General features: G+C 42.8%; 1 protein-coding gene across 1 annotated transcript in view; it reads right to left on the bottom strand.

The window, feature by feature from the left end:
• LOC126191548 (venom dipeptidyl peptidase 4-like) overlaps window positions 1-21,900 on the bottom strand; it is a 303,127-nt gene that overhangs the window by 198,538 nt on the left and 82,689 nt on the right. Inside the window, exons 5-7 of the mRNA XM_049932457.1 lie at window positions 15,522-15,574; window positions 7,534-7,721; window positions 3,812-3,996 (exon numbers count right to left, since the gene is read on the bottom strand). Coding sequence (XP_049788414.1) covers window positions 3,812-3,996; window positions 7,534-7,721; window positions 15,522-15,574 — 426 coding nt within the window. The remainder of the gene's footprint in view (window positions 1-3,811; window positions 3,997-7,533; window positions 7,722-15,521; window positions 15,575-21,900) is intronic.

A 21,900-nucleotide genomic window follows, 5' to 3' on the forward strand; every position in this document is an offset into this window, starting at 1 on the left:
ATTCAATTATCTGCCCCTGGAGAGGTCAAAATACGAAGAACCTTTAACGAGCAGGAAGGGCAGACAACATTAAGTGTCCTGAAGAACGGCAAATCAGTCTCTGACTTCAAAAATATGGAACTAAAGCAAGTTGACTACCGCCAGTGCTTATCGCGAGAGAAGAAGAAGGACCTGTGAAGTGTGGTACCATATGTACCACAAGAACACAGGAAGTTTTACCAGGACGTGTGTGGTTAAATGCGTGTAAAATGTACAAGATGGTGTTTGGTATTCTTATTCCGCCTCGTCTTGCTAATGTAAGGTCCCGGCAGAGGTTAAAGTCCTCCCTTGGACATGGGTGTGTGTGTTTGTCCTTAGCATAATTTAGGTTAAGTAGTGTGTAAGCTTAGGGACTGATGGTCGTAGCAGTTAAGTCCCATAAGATTTCACACGCATTTGAACATTTTTGCTAATGTAATCATTGCAGAAACAACACAAAAACAATGGTCTTCGTCCTTTTCTAGATTGTCATTTTCTTTGTGATACTACGGGTGGACTAGTTCTTCTCTGAGTAACTTACCAGATCACAGCTTCCTGCAGTGTGACTTAATGTTGTGTACATAGTTCCGTGTAGTCAGCGCGTGCACAACTTTCCCACTAGAGCGCGCCCCACTAAGCACAACAGCGCAGGCGCAGCGCTCGTCCGTCTTCGCACTACGAGATGGCGCTGCCATAGAGACGGACCAAATTCTGCTTCCGCCGATCCGTGTATTAATACGTAACGCAGCCAATGAGATTGCTGCTAACGTCGAACCTTTTCTCCTCACGGATCACACTCAGTGATACTTGAACGCGCGAGTTATTATAACAAGTGTACAGACCTCCGATTAGTCAGTCTGCATTTGTCTGTACCAGTCTGCATTTGTCTGTACCAGTCTGCATTTGTCTGTACCAGTCTGCATTTGTCTGTACCAGTGTATAGTAAAGTTTCAGTCTACGCCTAATAAGATTACCATATTCCTGTACATAGCCATGAAGATAAATGTATAGACACTTTTGTCAAGTATCAGAGATATATGTGAGAATAAGATTAACGTACCAATACCACAGGAACTTCAGATTGTCAAATGTAAATAGTGTCCAGAACCAAGTTAAGTAATTTTTATGCTTGTTATTATTTTAATAAATGTGTGTGAAAATTAATCAAGTTATGTTTAAATTTGGTCACCGTCAATCTGCTACTCTAAGCGTGCAAGTGGCATTTCTATCGTCTGACCTAACAGCAGAAGATAAGCACGCCACGATAAGACCACAAGACATATTGCTGACACTCGCCTACTTCGTTAGATCGACAAGTCAAATAATCTGATGGTGTGTGTACTGAAGGTCTTACAGTACACACACCACACTTACTAACGTATTATTTGTATCAAGGCATTCTCCTTTCAGTATCTCGAAAAAGTCATTTTGGTACTTACTCCGTATTGAATTTCTAGTCTTCAGTCATTGACTATGTCTTCCTAGATGTTCACTGAATCTCTGCGGGGGGCAGACAGTTCTTCTCTAGTGTAGAGTACGGACTCGCAACTGTCCTTGCATGATTATTGTGACTACTGAGCGCTCCATCTGTTAAAACAGATGCGTAAGCAGGAAAATGGTTGACCATATTGCGCTACTACACAGATTGCAAGAATCGAAATCAGATGGAGCTTAACTTACTCGCATTATGCCGTATCGAGAAGGGGAAGAAGGTGGCGGGGGTAGAGAGGCGAAAACTGGAGAGAAGAAAAAAAAAGTAAACAAGAAAGAAAGATGATTTAAGAATTAATTGGGATAAGTTCTTAAGTTCTGCCTTTAAGCGGAATCATACAGTTAGGAATTTATTTTCTACAAGGTGCATTTTTCGTCAATATGGCACATTTAATACATACACACATCAAAAAATATTTTGTATCACCTCGGTTTCGAGAGTCTCGGTACCTGTACACTAAACTGGAACAAAATTGGATGAACATAAACATCATTTCCGCCCTTTTTATTGCTCATGAAAGCCACATATTGCTTGTTGTACCACCATACAACGAGACCTTCAAAGGTGGTGGTCCAGATTGCTGTACACACCGGTACGTCGAATACCCAGTAGCACGTCCTCTTGCATCGATGCATGCCTGTATTCGTCGTGGCTTGCTATCCACAAGTTCATCAAGGCACTCTTGGTCCAAATTGTCCCACTCCTCGACGGCTATTTTGTGTAGATCCCTCAGAGTGGTTGGTAGGTCACGTCGTCCATAAACAGCCCTTTTCAATGTATCCCAGGCATGTTAGATAGGGTTCATGTCTGGAGAACATGCTGGACTTTCTAGTCGAGTGATGTTGTTATCCTGAAGGAAGTCATTCACAAGATGTGCACGATAGGGGCGCGAATTGTCGTCCATGAAGACGAATGCCTCACCAATATGCTACCGATAAGGTTGCACTATCGGTTGGAGGAAGGCATTCACGTATCGCACAGCCGTTACGGCGCCTTCCATCAACACCAGCGGCGTACATCGGCCCCACATAACCCCACCCGAAAACAGCAGGGAACCTGCACCTTGCTGCACTCGCTGGACAGTGTGTCTAAGGCGTTTAGCCTGACCGGGTTGTCTCCAAACACGTATCCGACGATTGTCTGGTTGAAGGCATATGCGACACTCATCGGTGAAGAGAACGTGATGCCAATTCTGACCGGTCCATTCGGCGTATTGTTGGGTCCATGTGTACGGCGCTGCATGGTGTCTTGGTTGCAAAGATGGACCTCGCCATGGACGTCGGGAGTGAAGTTGCGCATCATGCAGCATATTGCACATAGTTTGAGTTGCAACACGACGTCCTGTGGCTCCACGAACAGCATTATTCAACATGGTGGCGTTGCTGTCAGGGTATCTCCGAGCCATAATCCGCAGGTAGCGGTCATCCACTGCAGTAGTAGCCGTTGAGCGGACTGAGCGAGGCATGTCATCGACAGTACCTGTCTCTCTCTATCTCCTCCGTGTCCGATCAACATTCTTTGGTTCACTCCGAGACGCCTGGACACTTCCCTCGTTGAGAGCCCTTCCTGGCACAAAGTAACAATGAGAACGCGATCGAACAGCGGTAATGACCGTCTAGGCATGGTTGGACTGCAGACAACACGAGCCGTGTGACTTCTTCCTGGTGGATTGACTGGAACTGATCGGCTGTCGGACCCCTCCGTCTAATAGACGCTGTTCATGCGTGGTTGTTTACATCTTTGAGCGGGTTTAGTGACATCTCTGAACAGTCAAAGGGACTGTGTTCAAATGGTTCAAATGGCCCTGAGCACTATGGGACTTAACATCTATGGTCATCAGTCCAAAGGGACTGTGTCTGTGATACAATATTCACAGTCAACGTCTGTCTTCAGGAGTTCTGGGAACCGTGGTGATGCAAAACTTTTTTGATGTGCGTATTTTACAGTCATCCTTTATTGTTATGAAACTTATTTACAAAATTATAAAATTTGTTAGATCTGCGTAGAAAAAATTGCTGAAACGTGTTTTACAGAAATAAGAGTGGGTGTGGAAATAGGAGGCGCAGCTTCGGCAGTTCTGCCAGAGGCGCAGAGTCACCTCGGTAGTGCTCTGACATGCAGCTTCTGTGAATGGTAGTGACGTAGCTACTGTTACTCAATATTACTTTCCACACAGTCTGTGTACCACACCCATATCATTTGTATACTAGCAAAGCACGAACTGAAACAGTTATTGTTATTTCTTCTACTATTGCTATAACGGTTTCGCACGTGGCAACTCGGATGCAGAGAGCACAGTACCTTCGAATAGCGGAACTTCAGGAACCTCGTGTACTGGTACTCTCCACCCCCAGCTGAGTCGTAGTACTCGAAGGCGGTGTAGTACACGTCTGAGGCGTTGTACTGTCCGTAGGCGATTCGTCGGCCGTCCGGGGACCACAGCAGCATGTTTGCCCTGCCCACCGTGTTTGAGGCAGACTGCGACACTAGAACATGATTCTGTCATCAGACAAAAGTGTTGCCAGGAAACGAAAATCATCTAGCAATGTCAGGTGCACAGTATAGTGGTAATGAAAACAGAAGTTTCACACTACGACTGTACACAAACATCATCTCAGTGTAATCCCAGACGAAACAGTAGAAGTAAAATATTGTCCTATTTCTTCTTCAACTCGATATTCTACCCTTACTGCCAAAATCACCCTTAGATGTTTTTCAGATGGCTAAACACTGTTGAAAGGCGGATTTAGTTACCTTCAAAAGGGCTTCTGCTATTTTCTTTCGTGGCCTCCCCTTAGGGTTCTTTCCCAAAATGTTTCCTTGCAATACATTTGTCAAAAAGTTATTGGGTCTAAATAAATATCCAACAAAATATCCAAAAAATATCGTTTTCCTTTTCTGGATATTTGCTATGACGTTTCTTTGCTCACTGATCCCTTTCAAAACATCTTCATCGGCTTTTCTTTCTGTCCGGACGGTTCTCATTATTCTTCTCCAAAGCCACATTTCCATCGCTTCCAAGCGTCTTCTATTCGTTTTCAGCAATGTGGAGCTTTCACTCCTGATGAACGACTTGATAATATTTTTTTCTTAATTTTTTCTTTTCTATATTAAACGAGTTGTTCTCCAACAGGTATGTTGTTATGCTGAAGGCGCGTTTACTTATTGAAATTATTTTTGTTATTCCCTGGCTGGATCTGTTATTTTCCGTGATTAAGGTACCGAAATAACCTAATTTGTCAACTGTTCTTGTTCTATTTCTTTGAATTTTGTAGTCAGGTTTCGTCCTCAATTTTTATTTGTTTACTATCACAATTTTTGTTTTGTTTCTGTCAATTATAAATTCAAGCTCTTTCATAACTCTTACAAATTTAGAATATACTTTCATTCTGTATATATTAACGCACCACTATGCTCAAATGTTATGCATTGAGTAGGAATTCCGCCCACTACAACTCCAGGTGTTTTTTCTGTTAATATGTTCATAGTTTTTTTTTAATGAAAAGGGTATATGGTGACAACGACAATCTTTCTCTGATACCTTTTCTAATTGTAGCTTCCCGTTGCTCTCAGTTTATCTCTGTCTTCATAATGGTTCAAATGGCTCTGAGCACTATGGGACTTAACTGCTGAGGTCATCAGTCCCCTAGAACTTAGAACTGCTTAAGCCTAAATAACCTAAGGACATCACACACATCCATGCCCGACGCAGGATTCGAACCTGCGACCGTAGCGGTCGCGCGGTTCCGAACTGTAGCGCCTAGAACCGCTCGGCCACTTCGGCCGGCTCTCTGTCTACAAAAACTGGTTTTCATTTATTGTTTACATTATTCTTCTACCTTTCCAGTGTAATCGCGCATCTTCAATATTATGAAGATTTTTGAAAAGCAATAGATGCTATTTGAATATCCCTATTCAATTCCAATCTTCTTACTAGCACGCTCTGGAGTCCTATTATGACGCCTCGTGTCCCTGTTTTTGGTCTAACACCCAAATGAGTCTTTTCAAGTTCTAATTAAATTTTGCATTGTATCATACATCTGACAATGAATGAGAGTATTTTTGCTGCTTGTGAAATAGAGTTTATTGTTTTGCTACTGGAGCAGTACGTTGTATCCCCATTTTTTTGAAAGAGATTTTCTTAACTTGACCGCTCGGGTAGTCGAGCGCATTGGCAGGCCGCTTCAGGGATTCGGGGAGATGCGCCAACCCTGGATCGAATCCACCGGACAGATTAGCCCTTAACCACATTCGTGGAGTAATTTATTGCCCCACTGGTCACTATTTTCTTTACAATTCCGTCCCTATTACAACGTTATCGTACCACTTCTATGTAATCTGTTTAGCGGCTATGCAGTCGTACTATGTGCTAAATGCCAAAAACAAGTGGGCAAAATGTATTCGGTTGACGAAAGATAAGTATTGACTGTAATGAACGAAATTAAGTGCTCAATTGATTTCTACATGTACCTAGTCATTTTTTGTATTGAAGGTATTGTTTATTTCTTTCTTGTACTTTACTTAATTGATCGTTATTTGATCTCAAAACATTGTTGAAGTAGATTTTCTTTGGTTTTTAAGTTGATTACAATTACAGGCCGGCATAGATTTTCATTGTCAAATGGTTCAAATGGCTCTAAGCACTATCGGACTTAACATCTGAGGTCATCAGTCCCCTAGACTTAGAACTACTTAAACCTAACTAACCTAAGGGCATTACACACATCCATGTCCGAGGCAGGATTCGAACCTGCGACCGTAGCGGTCGCGCGGTTCCAGACTGAAGCGCCTAGAACCGCTAGGCCACACCGGCCGGCAAAGAACAGATACCATTGATGACCGTGCAGCTTCTCTAGAATAAATGATAATTAGTTGAAACCCACAGCTGCCGACAGGTGTTGTTGATATACCTCGATGGGGAGAGCTGAAAATGTGTGCCCCGACTGGGACTCGAACCTGGGATCTCCTGCTTACATGGCAGACGCTCTATCCAGATGAGCCACCGACGACAAAGCGGAATAGCGCGACTGCAGGGACTTATCCCTTGCATGCTTCCCGTGAGACCCACATTCCCAACTATCCACAATCTACATACGTAATGTACCTAATAGATATTTGCCCATGAACTCATTACTCGAGCACACTAAGGTGACGATTCCCGCAAAAGTTCGGCCAACCTGTGCGCATTCGCACAGACGAAGGTCAATGGCCTGGTAGCCCTTAACTAAATATTCATCTGTATCCGCGGTGGATCAGATTGTTAGAGCGTCTGCCGTGTAAGCACGAGATCCCGGGTTAGAGTCCCGGTCGGGGCACACATTTCCAGCTGACCCCATCGACGTATATCAACAACACCTGTCGGCAGTTCAGGGTTTCAACTAATTATCATTTAACTGTTGGTTGGGTTACATTCTCGTTTTTAATAAAAATTTATTTTTCATTAATAGAAACCTTTCTTTTATTGATTCTTTAACAACGGTTTAGAGGAACATAGACGTAAATAATTTTCAAATTGTTTTTCTTTTTGGAGTCTAAAACTAGCCCACGAAGCTACTAACGTCAGTCTAAATAGCGAGGATTAATGACGAGAGCCGGTGTGGTGTGCTGGCCGGTCGGGATATGGTATTTTACCGTTTCCTATGCCCCACTAAGTGAGTACCAGATTGGTACCAACATTCCTACTCAGTTACATGTTTCGCAACCATCTAAAAAAGTTTGCACACTTCCGCATGGAAGAACATTAGACGCAGGCAGCTAGGGTTGCATAAATTCCGTCCCAGGGTGGCGGTAAGGGATCGCGACAGGAAGGGTATATGGCCATCCTCTGTCAATAGCTTTGCCAAATCCGACAATTAACATGCCGACCCCGTGAAGATACGAGATAGAGGCCAGGAACAAGAAGAAAGAAGGCGTATTTTCTTAATTTCTTGAAAACCATCTGTTGACCACCAGACGTGTAAACATATTGTTTTCATTTCAGCTACCTAAAATCGTTAAATGTAAGGATAGTGCATTATGCTTACAATGTCCGTAGTCGTCGACGATGCCGTTATAGACTGCCATCGGCACGCCATCCGTAGTGACCTGCAGCGGCTCGGCGGTGGGTTCGGGCAGGTAGTAGATCTCGTTCTCGTACACGTAGGCCAGCCTGTTGCCTGGCCCCCACTTGGCCAGTTGCAGCCGCTTGCCCTCGCCGATGTGTATTGTGGTGCTGCGGGCGGAAGCAGAAAGGCAAGTAAAGACTCAGTTCTCACACTGTCACCTTATGTAGGTGGCTCAATTTTCTGATGATAAGTAAATTTAGCAGAAAAGCGCAAGACTGTCATGCTAGATACACACGTAATTTCAACCAGATGTTATAGGACTGACATTCAGTACCCAATGCAACATTTTTTTCTGAATGCAGGTTGGTTTTATTCAGGATTCCAAACACCATATTATGACGCCCTCTTTTCGTTACAAAACACACACCTGCATGGTACCTTCTGTGTTGTCTCGTTGTCACTGTAGGCTTGTATCAGGGGAAGGAAGGAGAGGACGTTGTTTGGTGGCCGGTATCTTCTTTCTATAACACCACTGTATGCATGGATTAACAGGGTTCTTAATTAACCATAAAAAGAAGTTATTTATCTTAAGCTAGTCCATGTGGTACAAGCTCTTCTGCACTAGTCCACGTTAGCCTCACTGCTGGTGAAGTACACGTCCCACTGTGCTCACTCCTCTGGTCGCTATGTGCTGCCTGAGACTGAGACCTGCGACTTTCTGCGACTGAGTGGGAGACTGACTGGGGCCTCCAATCTTCGGAGGCGATCTAAATAATGGCAGTCGAGAGGGTGTTGGCGGCGCGTTTCTTGCGAGTTTGTCTTTACCCTTCTCCTGATAGGCTCACTTGCTCTGGTGCTAAATATCAACTTCTCGCAGCCTCTTTGCCGATCAGAGTGCTGGCGACAGCTTACGGCAGCACAGTGCCACTCTGCTGGTCGACGTTGGAGCCAACACCTTGCTGCATTAATAACCTCCCCATCATCCATGTACTGATTCCTGCAGAGCACATCCTTCATTGGGCCAGACAGATGGAAGTCTGAAGGTGCAAAATCCACGCTGTAGGATGGATAAGGAAGAACAGTCCAATGAAATTCTATGAGCTTGTCTTGGGTGTGCAGATTTGTGTGAGGCCTTGCATTCTCATGGATAAGGAGAGGTTCATTTGCATTTTCGTGTGACGAACAGGCTGATGTCGTATGTTCAATCTCCTGAGCGTAACACAGTACTCTTCCAGAGTTGATCGTTACACCATGAGCCTTGAGGAAGGACATCAAAACCTGTTCACAGTCCTAGCAGACCATCGCCATTTCATTACCAGCAGAGAATGCGGCTTTGAACTTTCTCTTCAGAGGAGAAGTGGATTGCTGTTTTGTTTCTGGTTTGAAGCGATGAACCTATGTTCGTCTGTTCGTCGCCTGTGACGACGCTAGAGAAAAAAATTGTCACTGTCAGGCTCGTAACGCGCAAGCCATTCCGCACAGATGGTCTTCGTTACTCTGTACAGTATTGCATTAGGCAGTGAAGAGCCCAGTGAGCACGCACTGTTGAGTACCCTGACTGGTGGACGAGTGTCTCAGCACTTCCAACAGAGACGTACAGTTTTGCAGCGAGGTGTTTGATTGTGATACGTCGATGACCTCGAATGAGAGTGTCTGCACGTTCCAACTTTGCAGACGTCACAGCTATGTGCTGCGCGTGGGAGATCGGACAGGTTTGTGGGACCTTGTTGCAATTATGACAGACGCATCGCCCAACGACTCATCGTGCTTTTGTTCATAGCTCGGTGTCGTAGAAATTCTTCAAGAGCCTATGAATATCTGAGATGCTCTAGTTTTCCGCCAAATGAAATTCAATGACAGCTATCTGCTTGCAATACACCTCCATTATAGACATCATTTTTAAGTCTACACATAACGCCTACACGTATAGGAGCTTCATGAAACTATAGAGGCTGAAGTATTCCACGATGTCACACAACAAATTTCGCATTTCTTCAACCGACACTGCCACGAAAAAAATGTGTTGCGTTACTTGTTCAACGCACTGCGTAATAGAACACTTGCAGAAGAAGTCTAATATATTGCGATTACAGCATAATCGCGGTATAACGATAGTGAACTGTAAAATGACTAACTGTGCATGGAATGTTTGGAAAAACACTTAATGTGATGTTATACTGTGCTCTATATTGTATGGCATTTAAATTTAAAGTACACCAAAAGAAAAATATTTTTAAAAGCTTAGCAAACACAGCATTTAAATGAACTTTGCTCTAACGGCTAGCCAATAATAACACTACAGCAGTTCCAAACGACTGTTTATAGCGCTGACTGCAAACTAGTTAAGTTCATTTTTCCACTGCTGTAAGTCATTTAGGTAGTTTTTGGAGGTCATTTTATCTATTTTGTGGATATCTACGCTTTATATTTCTTCTTCTCTCCATCTCCTCATTCTTCTTCGGCGTCATCTTCGACTGAACGGTTTATTAATATCGTTAATAAAACAAGAATGTGAACACGGGTTTGCTATTACAGGTATGGTTTGCATCATGCATGTGGCAGACATGGAGAATTGTGTGAAAGGGTGATCACTGAAATACTTCGCACAAACTCTGAGAAACAGATGTTATAGGATTCTACGTATACTGAATTATTATAAAACCAATGGAGTAGGAATAGGGAGAGCACTAGCGTGTAAACGACCGGAAACCTGTGGAAAAGAAGACATTAAAGTCTGTAAACGAAAAATGAGAAAGAATTCTTTACGCTGATAATCTCAAATATTACCAAAGAAAATACATTACTCCAAATATGCAAGTCAAAGGATACGTGCCATGTTTTCAACATTGGAAACGTCCAACGACAGCCCAGATATGATGATAATGAGACAAATCCCAGACTGAGTTTAATTACTCACATCCCTTTCGGTTATTATTTTTAGGGCTTGGAAGTTGGAGTAGTAAATGATGCTACAGAAATCCTGACCGTAACAAGCTTTTTACACCGCATTACATCCGAATCCGCGGAATATCAGCATTTTACTGTCTTTGTGCCGAAAATTGTACAAGCCAAACGTAGAGTATTACAAGGTTTTTCCACGACGATTCATTTGATTTCGCTAATATCGACTCATCAGTTATGCTCTAAAAATTATTTTAGGTAAACAAAAGAAAGCTACATCTGTCTCTGCTGTCAGTTTCTCAATAAAACGTTTAATTTCATATAAAAATTTTAAACTGTTTTTGGATGCGTTCTCCACTATCAGATTTTTCCCATTTGTTTTTGATGAAAGTCTTCGATAAAAAAATTGATTCTGTCCGATCTTATAGTCTCACATCACAACTTGAGAATGAACTGGCTCTCTTTATGTTGTGGTCCATAGTTATCACTAAATTTGGCAATTACGCGTGAGAAATATAGTCAGTGTGGTCAGTTTACTGTTGGTGCATTTCATCTGCGTACAAAATGTAGCTAACATATATAAATTATTTTCAAAGCTGTTTGGAGAGCCGCACATCTTTCCAGTCTTGAGTAAATAGATGATATACATAAGTGACTGACAGCTACAGTCTATGGCTTCACGCACGCTCTCACCTGTTTGCCAGTTTTGTAGTTTATGAAGTCAGATTCTAAGTGAACATTTCATTGAGAGTACTTCTAGTTTTAAAACTATAGAAAGAGAGTTGCAGATCCAGAGACAGTGTCCTGTTTCATTATGTACATCACAGAGATAGCAGAGAGACGACACATTTAAAACATGTACTGCAGAATGTTTTTTCGTGTTAGGTACAAGAATCGAAAGTCTCCGTAATATTATGTGACTGGTTGTCTTGTATAATATATGTTCTTTGATCTGCTTTTTGGATTTACGATCTTAAATATCCCTATTTGGAATGCACCCCATATGAAATATTGCCATACAGTATCACCATTGTTCGCCTTGATGTTGTAACCTGTATGTGTCCTAAGATCCGACAATTGTGGCTTTAGTTTCGCCGAAATCGGTAATCATGGAATAAAAAGAATTCCTGCGATCTTGGCTACCACTTTTTGTTTTACACAAATATACACTTTCTTGCACTGCAATACTTAACAAAAGCTGTAGAGCAAGTGAATGCAAGGTCGACAAGACTATGTCCATCCTGGGCGCTACATTGCCAATCACTGTAGTAAACACTTGTCCCTAAGCGAAGGCTATAGGCGATTCCAATTGTAGACTTTGTGGGCTGATCTCTACTACGAATTGTAATTACGAACAGCAGTCCTAGAATTCCGTACTAGCACTGTCGTTCGCCAACGCCAGGTGGATACTGTCTCAGAGCGCCATCTCTGGTTGTGTCCATTGCCGAGAACACAACGTGCGTAAGACAGCCAGTCACACAATATTATCGAGAGCGTAGATTCTTGTACCTGAGTCCAATAAGAAATTCAACACTTTTTTACTGCAATTGGGTTGGTTTTATTCAAGATTCCAGTACATTATATTAATCCCCTCTCTTTTGGCTATAAAACCCCATTTTTCAAAGTAATATCCGTTCAGTGCGACAGCCTTACGCCGTCTTACTGGGAGGATCTGTTTGCTCGCATGGTACCATACTGCTGGTCGACGTCATAGTCATGGACGTGCCATATCAATAACCTTCCTGTCATCATCGTACTGCTTTCCATGGTGTGCATCCTTCATGGGGACATACAGATGGAAGTCAGTAGGTGCGACAACCAGGGTGCAAGATAGATTTGGGAGAACAGCACAATGAACTTCTGTAAGCTTCTCTCGGATGAATTTCATTTTCATTTTTGTGGCAACCAACACGCTGAGGTCGCTTCTTCAATATCCTACATCTACGTCTACATCTACACCCACACTCCGCAAGCCACCCAACGGTGCGTAGGCACTTTACGTGCCACTGTCATTACCTCCCTTTCCTGTTCCAGTCGCGGGAAGAACGACTGCCGGAAAGCCTCCGTGCGCGCTCGAATCTCTCTAATTTTACATTCATGATCTTCTCGGGAGGTATACGTAGGGGGAAGCAATATATTCGATACCTCATCCAGAAACGCACCCTCTCGAAACCTGGACAGTAAGCTACACCGCGATGCAGAGCGCCTCTCTTGCAGAGTCTGCCACTTGAGTTTGCTAAACATCTCCGGAACGCTATCACGCTTACCAAATAACCCTGTGACGAAACGCGCCGCTCTTCTTTGGATCTTCTCTATCTCCTCTGTCAACCTGATCTGGTACGGATCCCACACTGGTGAGCAATACTCAAGTATAGGTCGAACGAGTGTTTTGTAAGCCACCTCCTTTGTTGATGGACTACGTTTTCTAAGGACTCTCTCAATCAATCTCAACTTGGCACCCGCCTTACCAACAATTAATTTTATATAATCATTCCACTTCAAATCGTTCCGTACGCATACTCCCAGATATTTTACAGAAGTAACCGCTACCAGTGTTTGTTCCGGTATCATATAATCATACAATAAAGGATCCTTCTTTCCATGTATTCGCAATACATTACATTTGTCTATGTTAGGGGTCAGTTGCCACTCCAACCTGCACAAACTGCCTATCCGCTGCAGATCTTCCTGCATTTCGCTGCAATTTTCTAATGCTGCAACTTCTCTGTATACTACAGCATCGTCCGCGAAAAGCTGCATGGAACTTCCGACACTATCTACTAGGTAATTTATATATATTGTGAAAAGCAATGGTCCCATAACACTCCCCGTGGCACGCCAGAGGTTACTTTAACGTCTGTAGACTTCTCTCCATTGAGAACAACATGCTGTGTTCTGTTTGCTAAAAACTCTTCAATCAAGCCACACAGCTGGTCTGATATTCCGTAGGCTCTTAGTTTGTTTATCAGGCGACAGTGCGGAACTGTATCCTGAGGGTAGAACAATACGTTTCAGAGTTGGTCGATGCACTATGAGGGAGAACATGAAACAGAATGATTCCTTCTGGGTCCCACAATATCGTCAGCATGACTTTACCGGCTGAGGGGGTGACTTTGAACTTTTTCTTCGGAGGAGAGGTGGCGTGGTGCCACTCTGCTGTTTGCCGTTTTGTTCGCGTTTCGAAGTGATGAACCCATGTATCATTACCTTTGACGATGTTCGAGAGAAAATTGTCACAATCAGTCCTGTAACGCGCAAGCATTTCCGCACACATGGTCCTTCATTGCTCTTCACAGTCTTCTGTTAGGCAGCGAGGGACTTAGCGGGTGCACACCTTTGAGTGCCCCAACTAGTACACGAATGTGTCACCATTACCAACAGAGATGTCCAGTTGAACAGCGAGGTGTTTGACTGTGATACGTCGATGACATCGAATGAGAGTGTCCGCACGTTCCAAGGTTACAGGAGTCACAGCTGTGTGCGGCTTGTTGCTGTGATGACGGACGCCTTGTCCAACGACTTCTCGTGCTTTTGTTCACTGCCAGGTCTTCGTAGACATTCTGCAGCGCCTATGAATATCTGCGATGCGATGCCAAAAGAAACTGAATGACAGCGGTCTGCTTGGAACGCATAACAGTAACAGACGCCATTTCGAAGGCTACGTACAGCGCTTCCACCTATCGGTACTTCATGAAACTATAGGGGCTGAAACGGGAATATTCTACAACGTCCTGTAAGACACATTTTTTCAGCCTAAAGTGGCCGAGAAAAAGTGTTGCATGAGTTATTGAACGCTCCCCGTAACATGCAAGAAGCTTTCGCGTGGTTGTTGCTGGGTGCCAGTTCAGTCGAGCGCTGCGACCGCCGTCGCATTCAGCATCCGGAGGGCCGGCATTCACCCAACAAGCAAGCTCACTGCCCCGCATTTTTATGCATACTCCGCAAGGACAACCGCCGCACCTGCTGCACCGAAGCGCGGACACTACAAGCTGCGTCGAGTAAGAGGGGGCACACGCATGATTGTTTGCCAGTTCGTCGAATGTTAAAAGAACTGTTACGTTCACGGATTGTTTCATTGCAACATCCACAATGCACTCATGTCTCCCTCGCAAACGAACCCAGGACACCCAATGTGGGAGTGAAACGCCTCCTGGAGATGGCTGCCATCACCCAGCAGCTGTCATTGCAACCCCGACCCACGACAGTTCCAGTCACATGCATAAAATCCTCGTTTTTCCTGGCAGACCCACTTCGATAAGCATGCATTTGATCCACTCTCGTTAATTTTTTGGTACAGAGTTATTGCGTTCGTGTTAAACGGCCTTTTTTTGACGTTTGCTGTTTAAGAAGAAGCAAAGGTAGATGGAAATTTGAAATTGGAGACTATTGTTTAACTTCCCGTTGACGAGACACTGCACGAACTCGGAGTGTCGAAGAGTGGGGAAGGAAATCGACCGCATCTCTTCAAAGAAATCATTCCGGCGTTCGCAACTGACAGAAATCGCAAAAGGCTACGTGGCTGCATTGCCTTAATATATTTTCCTTGTTATCTCTAACGTTTGCATTTTCTTTACCTTGGCATTTCTGTGCTTTCCATACTGTAAACAGCCTCTTTACTTGAACGGTTCTTGCGCTTATGCAGCAGCAATCATTCAGATTCATAAGTTGATAATACACACTTGTTACATGTAGCTTCTCCACTGCACGAATTGGCCTGCGCCCAAGTGTCGGTCGTTTGAAACATCTTATTGGACTGGATATACACAAGGGGACCTTATGGCGTATGCATCCTGCCTTTGTGTGTTTCGGTAACACTCAAAATAAAGACAGAAAAATTTTCTTGGGTAGTATTAAGTGGGAACAAAAAAAAACAGACCAATGACAAAGATAGATATTGTACATGTATAAAATGAAGAAGCTCTCAACACATATCAATGTAGTTTACAAAGAGGTAACGAAAAATGTAGTAAAAATGAAAATCATTTGAGTTCTCTGCTAGCTGCAAGACAATAACAAATTTTGTGAAGACACAAAAGTTCTGAAAGTCTCCGGCAGTAATCACTTACTTGTCTTTAACACTGTAGACCACATAACGTGCAACAGCCGCGTTTCCGACAACCTAAAAATGTAAGAAAACAAAATGAACATCGCAATCAGCCGAAGGAAATTAGTAAGATATGAGCAGTATTGTAAAAAGTGTAGTGAAAACGAACCTGTTGCAAAAAAATTGTTCGAAAAGTTCTGTTCTTAAAAATTTAGCAATCTTCATAGCTGCTCTTATGTTTTTAGCACTTAAGAACAAAATGCTCTTTCTCCTACTAGTTGTATTGCTTAGTCTGTTCATTCGCGCACGTAATATTACGTCTGACAGGTTCGATCTAAAAAAAATCGACTAATGACTTTCAGGGTGCCAAAAAGTGGAACTGCAGATTTTTCTTGTTGGGCGTTATCATGTCTTAAAGAGAAACAATAATAGTAACATACTTCATCAAAATTATGACACAAACTGATGAACAGCTGAGTGGTGATAAAAACGTAGCGTTTCTCCAAGGCAATGGCGACATAAGTGTTCTCCTAAATCTCGTTTTAGGATAAAAAGAAACCAGACAAGTGCGAGCAGGTCTTGCGGTCCGAGGGTTCCATAAAAACTTAATTATGTATGTATAAAGTTTATCCATACCAGGAATCGATAATCTCAACGATTTTTGCCTGTTAACGATATCGATGCTGGCAAAATATCGTTTCCAATAATTCTAAGACTTTGGAAAATATTTTAATTTTAATTTTTAAATTTCTTGTGTAATTCCGCATTCGTTATTGTATTTCTTCATTTCTTTTATTAATTCTGGAGTTATATGAACATACTATGATGACACGCAACTGCAGATGTGTTGACGTTGTTGCTCTGATCCCTGCTGCCATTACTGGAAACATTTGACAGAAGTCTCTAAAAACGTGGCCACAGGGCTACTGTTGTTACGCTCAAATAAAATTGTTCTGTGGAATGGTTCAACGGGTACTTTATGGAATATCGGAACCCCATTCCAAACAGTGCAAGTGCATTCCTGCACCAGTTGCCAGTATTACTTTACTTTGAAACATTACAGATGCTTTACATGTAATAGGTATAGACTGACAAGGAATGTTTGAATGTAGAATGATCAGTTCGTAAAAGACCTGTGATGCTAGCGATGGCATGACAAGGTAGTCGGACAGCCTAATATACCTATTACCACTAAATGCCAAAGGCATCACTTGCACAGTGGCAGGGGACGTCATTGCATCATAGATCAGCCAATTAACACGAAATATTTGAGAATTATATACACAAACATTTCTCGTAAATCGGTCTTCCAATTACTGAAAATCGCATCAAAATCTCTGGGGCAGTTTGTAACAATAATGTACCTATAATAATTTTTTCTTTATGAATTTAGATGAATTTTTCTTTCTGAATTTATGTAAAGTAATATAAGTAATGTTGTGAATTTCTTTTTCTTTTCGTGTCATGTTAAAGAAAACTGTAAACGACTTTTGAAATGAATGTTATTATTTATGTTAAATTTCAAGCAATTTGATAACCAAAGGGAAATGTATGTTAAAACTATTGTAAAATGTGAAAATTGTAATTTAAACACTTGGTCCATACGTAGGTAATGCATTAGAATATGTGTAGTAGAAAACCTGTGGTGAATACCCTACCTGTAGGGGAGCGGGAAAAGGTGGATGCAGGCGAGCGCGGGAAAACGCACACTGGCGCGGTTCGGCACAACGGGCTCAGGATTACAGTCGGAGTTGGGTATCGGTCGGAGGAACATGTACCGTACTGAGGAGGTTATTCAGGAAAAGTGAATTCCATTAAGCCTCGGATGGGCCGATTCCGACGACTACTTGGCATGGCTATATTCTCGGGCACAAAATTGGAGAGATTACGACGCTAAGAAGAAGGAAAGTGCCGATACTGTGAGAGCCTTAGCCGTGCTTGTATGTGTGCTGTGCTGCCCGCTATCTCGCCGCCCGCCAACCGCCGCACCGACTTGAACAGGTCAAACCTTTACTTCATCTTTAGAAGTGTATCTGTGTGGACCAGTGTCGAAACTGTTCTAACTGTTCAATAATAACGTGACTTTTACCACAATTGCCTTAGCCGTTACTCATCCTTATCACTGACCTAGATAGGGTCCTTACCACATATTGTGCAACCCGAGTATCCTGAATTGAAAGTTTACAGTTAGTATTAAATTATCTGCAGACCAATCTATGCTATAAAGACGTTTAAAGTTATGTGTGTTAATGCAAATGTTAGTAAAGAACAACAGTTTGATTAAGTTGAAAGATAAATTTTGAATTGAGCTAGCGATGTTATTTAATTAATTTGAGACAGAAAGAATGATAACTAATTAATTCAAAAATAAGAGAAAAGAGTAGTTATCCACAGATTGATAATTTAGAGTGTTAATTTACCTTCAGGACTTAATAGTTTCAGTATAACGACCATAACAGTTTCAGGGCCCCCCTCCTTCTCTTGCCCATTCTTTCACATCTTGAAGTGTACTGATCAGATTTGAACAGCAAAGTTAAGTTCTATATTTAACCTAAGTGTCTTAGTGTTTTTTCCAATTGTAATAGTGACATTGTATGTGTGTTTTCAAAATTACTAATTCTAGGGTAATCTATGCCCGATTTCAGTCTGATCAATATACAAATGCAGTTCGTAGTAATCATTGCTGTGTGGTGTTGTGTATTTTTAGCTTGTCCAAATTAGTACAAAGGAAGAAAACTTTAGTTCAGTAGATTCTTTCTGGTTCCAAACTTTGTCATATAACGCAACAGTACTACGTGTTATTATGCTTGTACATGCACACACTTGTACAAGGAAAAACTCACTCAATGCCTAATTAGGCTGGCGACCGAATTATTAATCATTGGTAATATCTACTGTGTGTACTTCTTGTCCATGCGAACGCGTAATTATACTTTACATTAGCTTGACGCATCACTGTAGTTACTAACTGAGTATAGGTTCGATCTTGCTTCCATTAGGTACACGCGGTCAACTTATGTACTAAATCCTTGTTTACAAGGTGAAGCCCGTGAACTTATTACAGTACAGGCTTTATTGAGCTAACGCACGTCCGACAGGGCGGTAGTGTTACAAGTTCCTGACAGTTTTGACTGATTACGAATGTATTCTAAGTTTGTAATGACAAAAGACAGACGGGCAGACGGACAACACAGTGTTCCTATAAAGGTTCCGTTTTGTCAAGTAAGGCACGGGATCCTGAAAATGAATGACAATTTGAATACTGGTGAGAGTGAATTGTATAAAAGTGTGGAAAACTGCATATGTAATTACAACAGTAAAAGGAAAGACATGAAGATGCACAACAGAACAGAAAACTCTAATACAGCAGCGGTGTATGTATGTCGTACACATATGCGTTTTTTCAACATAGAGAAATCCCTCTACAGACCAGATAAGGTACGTTCTGATTTCAGACAGAGAGGAATATGACACCAGTTAATTAAACAAAGTAGTATTCGTCATGACAGATTGGAGAATGAAAATGTTGTTGTAGTTTTAGTTAAGTGCAGGAGCGTGTATAGAAGGGTCCCTGAACTAGACTCACTTATGAATAGTAACAATGCCCACAAAGAATAAGGGACAGGAAGCTGGGCAGACATCATATGTTAATAGCGATGAAATTCCAATCTCCGACTGGAATATGTATCGAAAAGATAGGTTGAACGCAGGCAGTGGAGGCGTGTCTTTAGCCGTAAAAAAAATAAAATAAAATAAAATAAAAATACGGATAATATCTAGTGAGGTTAGTGCAGCTTCTGCATGCGTTACAATTTGGGTGAAGTTGAGTGTTATAGGTGGATCAAACATGACCATCGGATACTTTTATAGGTCCCTTGCCTCATGAGCGGCAGTAACGGAACGTTCGAGGGGAAGCTTGGAGAATATTTCGTGTAAATGTTCTTGCCATTTTATAATATTTCGTGGATGTTTCCACTTACTAGCCATAGATGTGGAGACTCATGTGAACGGCCAGGGGACCATGTGAAATAGTTCTAAACACCTTATTGAATCAGAGATTCGACTCTCGAAAATAACATATTAGATCTCCTAGTCACCAACAGGACAGAAATTGTGACTCAGCCAACGTAGAACAGAGTATCTGAGACCATAAGGCCGTTACAGCGTCACTAAATACGGCTGTAAGTAGAACCATAAAGAAACGTAGGAACATATTTCTGATTAGCAAGAGCGACGAGAAACAAGAGTCCATATTACCTGAATGAACAACAGGAAAACTTCATCTACAGCAATGACAGTGTTGAGCACCAATGGAGAAAGAATACTGTAGAATACGCTTTAGACACGAATGTGCTGAGCAAAGTTGTGGGGGATAAGAGAAACCCTCTGTGATTCGACAGCCGTGTTCGAAAGCTGCTGCTACACTGAGACGACAAAAGTCATGGGATAGCGATAAGCATATATACGGATGGTGGAAATATCGTGTACACAAGATATAAAAGGGCAGTGGATCGGCGAAGTTGTCAGTTGTAATCAGATGATTCATGTGAAAAGCTTTCCGATGCGGTAATGGTCGCACGACGGAATTAACAGACTTTGAAGGCGTAGTGGTAGTTGGAGCTAGACGCATGGGACATTCCATTTCGTAAATCGTCTAGGAATTCCACTTTCCGAGATCCACAGTTGTCAACAGAGTACCAAGAATACCGAATTTCAGGCATTACCTCTCATTACGGACAACGCAATGGCCGACAGCCTTCACTTAACGACCGAGAGCAGCAGCATTTGCGTGGATTTGTCAGCGCTGAAAGACAAGCAGCACTGCGTGAAATAACCACAGAAATCAATGTGGAATGTGTGGTGTCACCGCAAGGCACCACACTTGCTAGGTTGTAGGCTTCAGATCGGCCGCGGTCCGTCAGTACACATCGGACCCGCGAGTCGCCACTGCCGACGCTAGCAGACCGAGCGCCGCCACTCGGCTGGTCTCACGAGACAAGCTAGCGCGCTGGCCAGTTCTACAGCCGACTTTAATAGGAATGGTTCACTCTTTATAGCTTCAGAGATCTCAGTTGCAGAGACGCTAGTTAGCATAGCTTTCAGCTAAGTCAGTAGCTACGACCTAGCCAGGCGCCACATACAGTTTATGCGTTGACAATTGAGCTACATGTGTGAGGCAATCAGAATTGTTAAGAAGTATTCGCAGTTCAGTCTATAACTGCACTTGTAAATATTATTGTACAAAGTCAAGATCGACGTTCGGCCGAGCGGTTCTAGGCGCTTCAGTCCGGAACTGCGCGACTGCTACAGTCGCAGGTACGAATCCTGCCTCAGGCATGGATGTGTGTGATGTCCCTAGGTTAGTTAGGTTTAAGTAGTTCTAAGTTCTAGGGGACTGATGACCTCAGATGTTAAGTCCCATAGTGCTCAAAGCCATTTGAACCATTTGAACCATCAAGATCGACGTTCACCGCCGATGCTGAATTAAAACTAAGTTTTTAATAGTATTCCTGTCTACTAACGTTCGAATCACCTAAGATGTTCTAGATACATCCCGTCAAGTATAGTTCATTGATCCTCACTTCAGCCTACCTGATCAACGTGTGCAATTAATGGCCACACCTTGTGATCACATTAAGAGTGAAATTGCGTGACTCAGCCGGGTCACACTTTTTCCATGAGGCCCATAGTTCCGCCTCATACATAACAGGATGTACGACGATCCTATACGGTAGGTCAGTGCGGTGAAACTGGCGTTAATCGACTATGGCAGCAGAGGACCGAAACGAATGCTATTGTTACGAGCACGGCATCGCCTGCAGCACCTGTCCTGGTCCTGTTACCATATCGTTTGGACCCTAGACGACTGGAGATCCGTGCGCTGGTCAGGTAAGTCCCGGTTTCAGTTGGTAAGACCTAATTATAGGATTCGAGTGTTGTGAAAACCCCACGAAGCCATGGCTCACCTTGTCAACAAGGCACTGTGCAAGTTGGTGGTAACACCATAATAGTGTAGGCAGCATTTACGTGGAATGGACTGTGACCTCTGGTCCAGCTGAACCGATTGTTGGCTGGAATGGTTTTGTTCGGTTACTTGGAGAGGATCTGCAGCCCTTCATGGACTTCATGTTCCCAAACAACCGTGGAATTTTTAGAGATGGCCGGCCGGAGTGGCCGTGCAGTTCTAGGCGCTACAGTCTGGAGCCTAGCGACCGCTACGGTCGCAGGTTCGAATCCTGCCTCGGGCATGGATGTGTGTGATGTCCTTAGGTTAGTTAGGTTTAATTAGTTCTAAGTACTAGGCGACTGATGACATCAGAAGTTAAGTTGCATAGTGCTCAGAGCCATTTGAACCATTTTTTTAGAGATGACAATGCGCATTGTCATAGGGTCACAGTTGT

The sequence above is a fragment of the Schistocerca cancellata genome, chromosome 6 (genome assembly GCF_023864275.1).
Source record: "Schistocerca cancellata isolate TAMUIC-IGC-003103 chromosome 6, iqSchCanc2.1, whole genome shotgun sequence".
Classification (NCBI taxonomy): domain Eukaryota; kingdom Metazoa; phylum Arthropoda; class Insecta; order Orthoptera; family Acrididae; genus Schistocerca; species Schistocerca cancellata.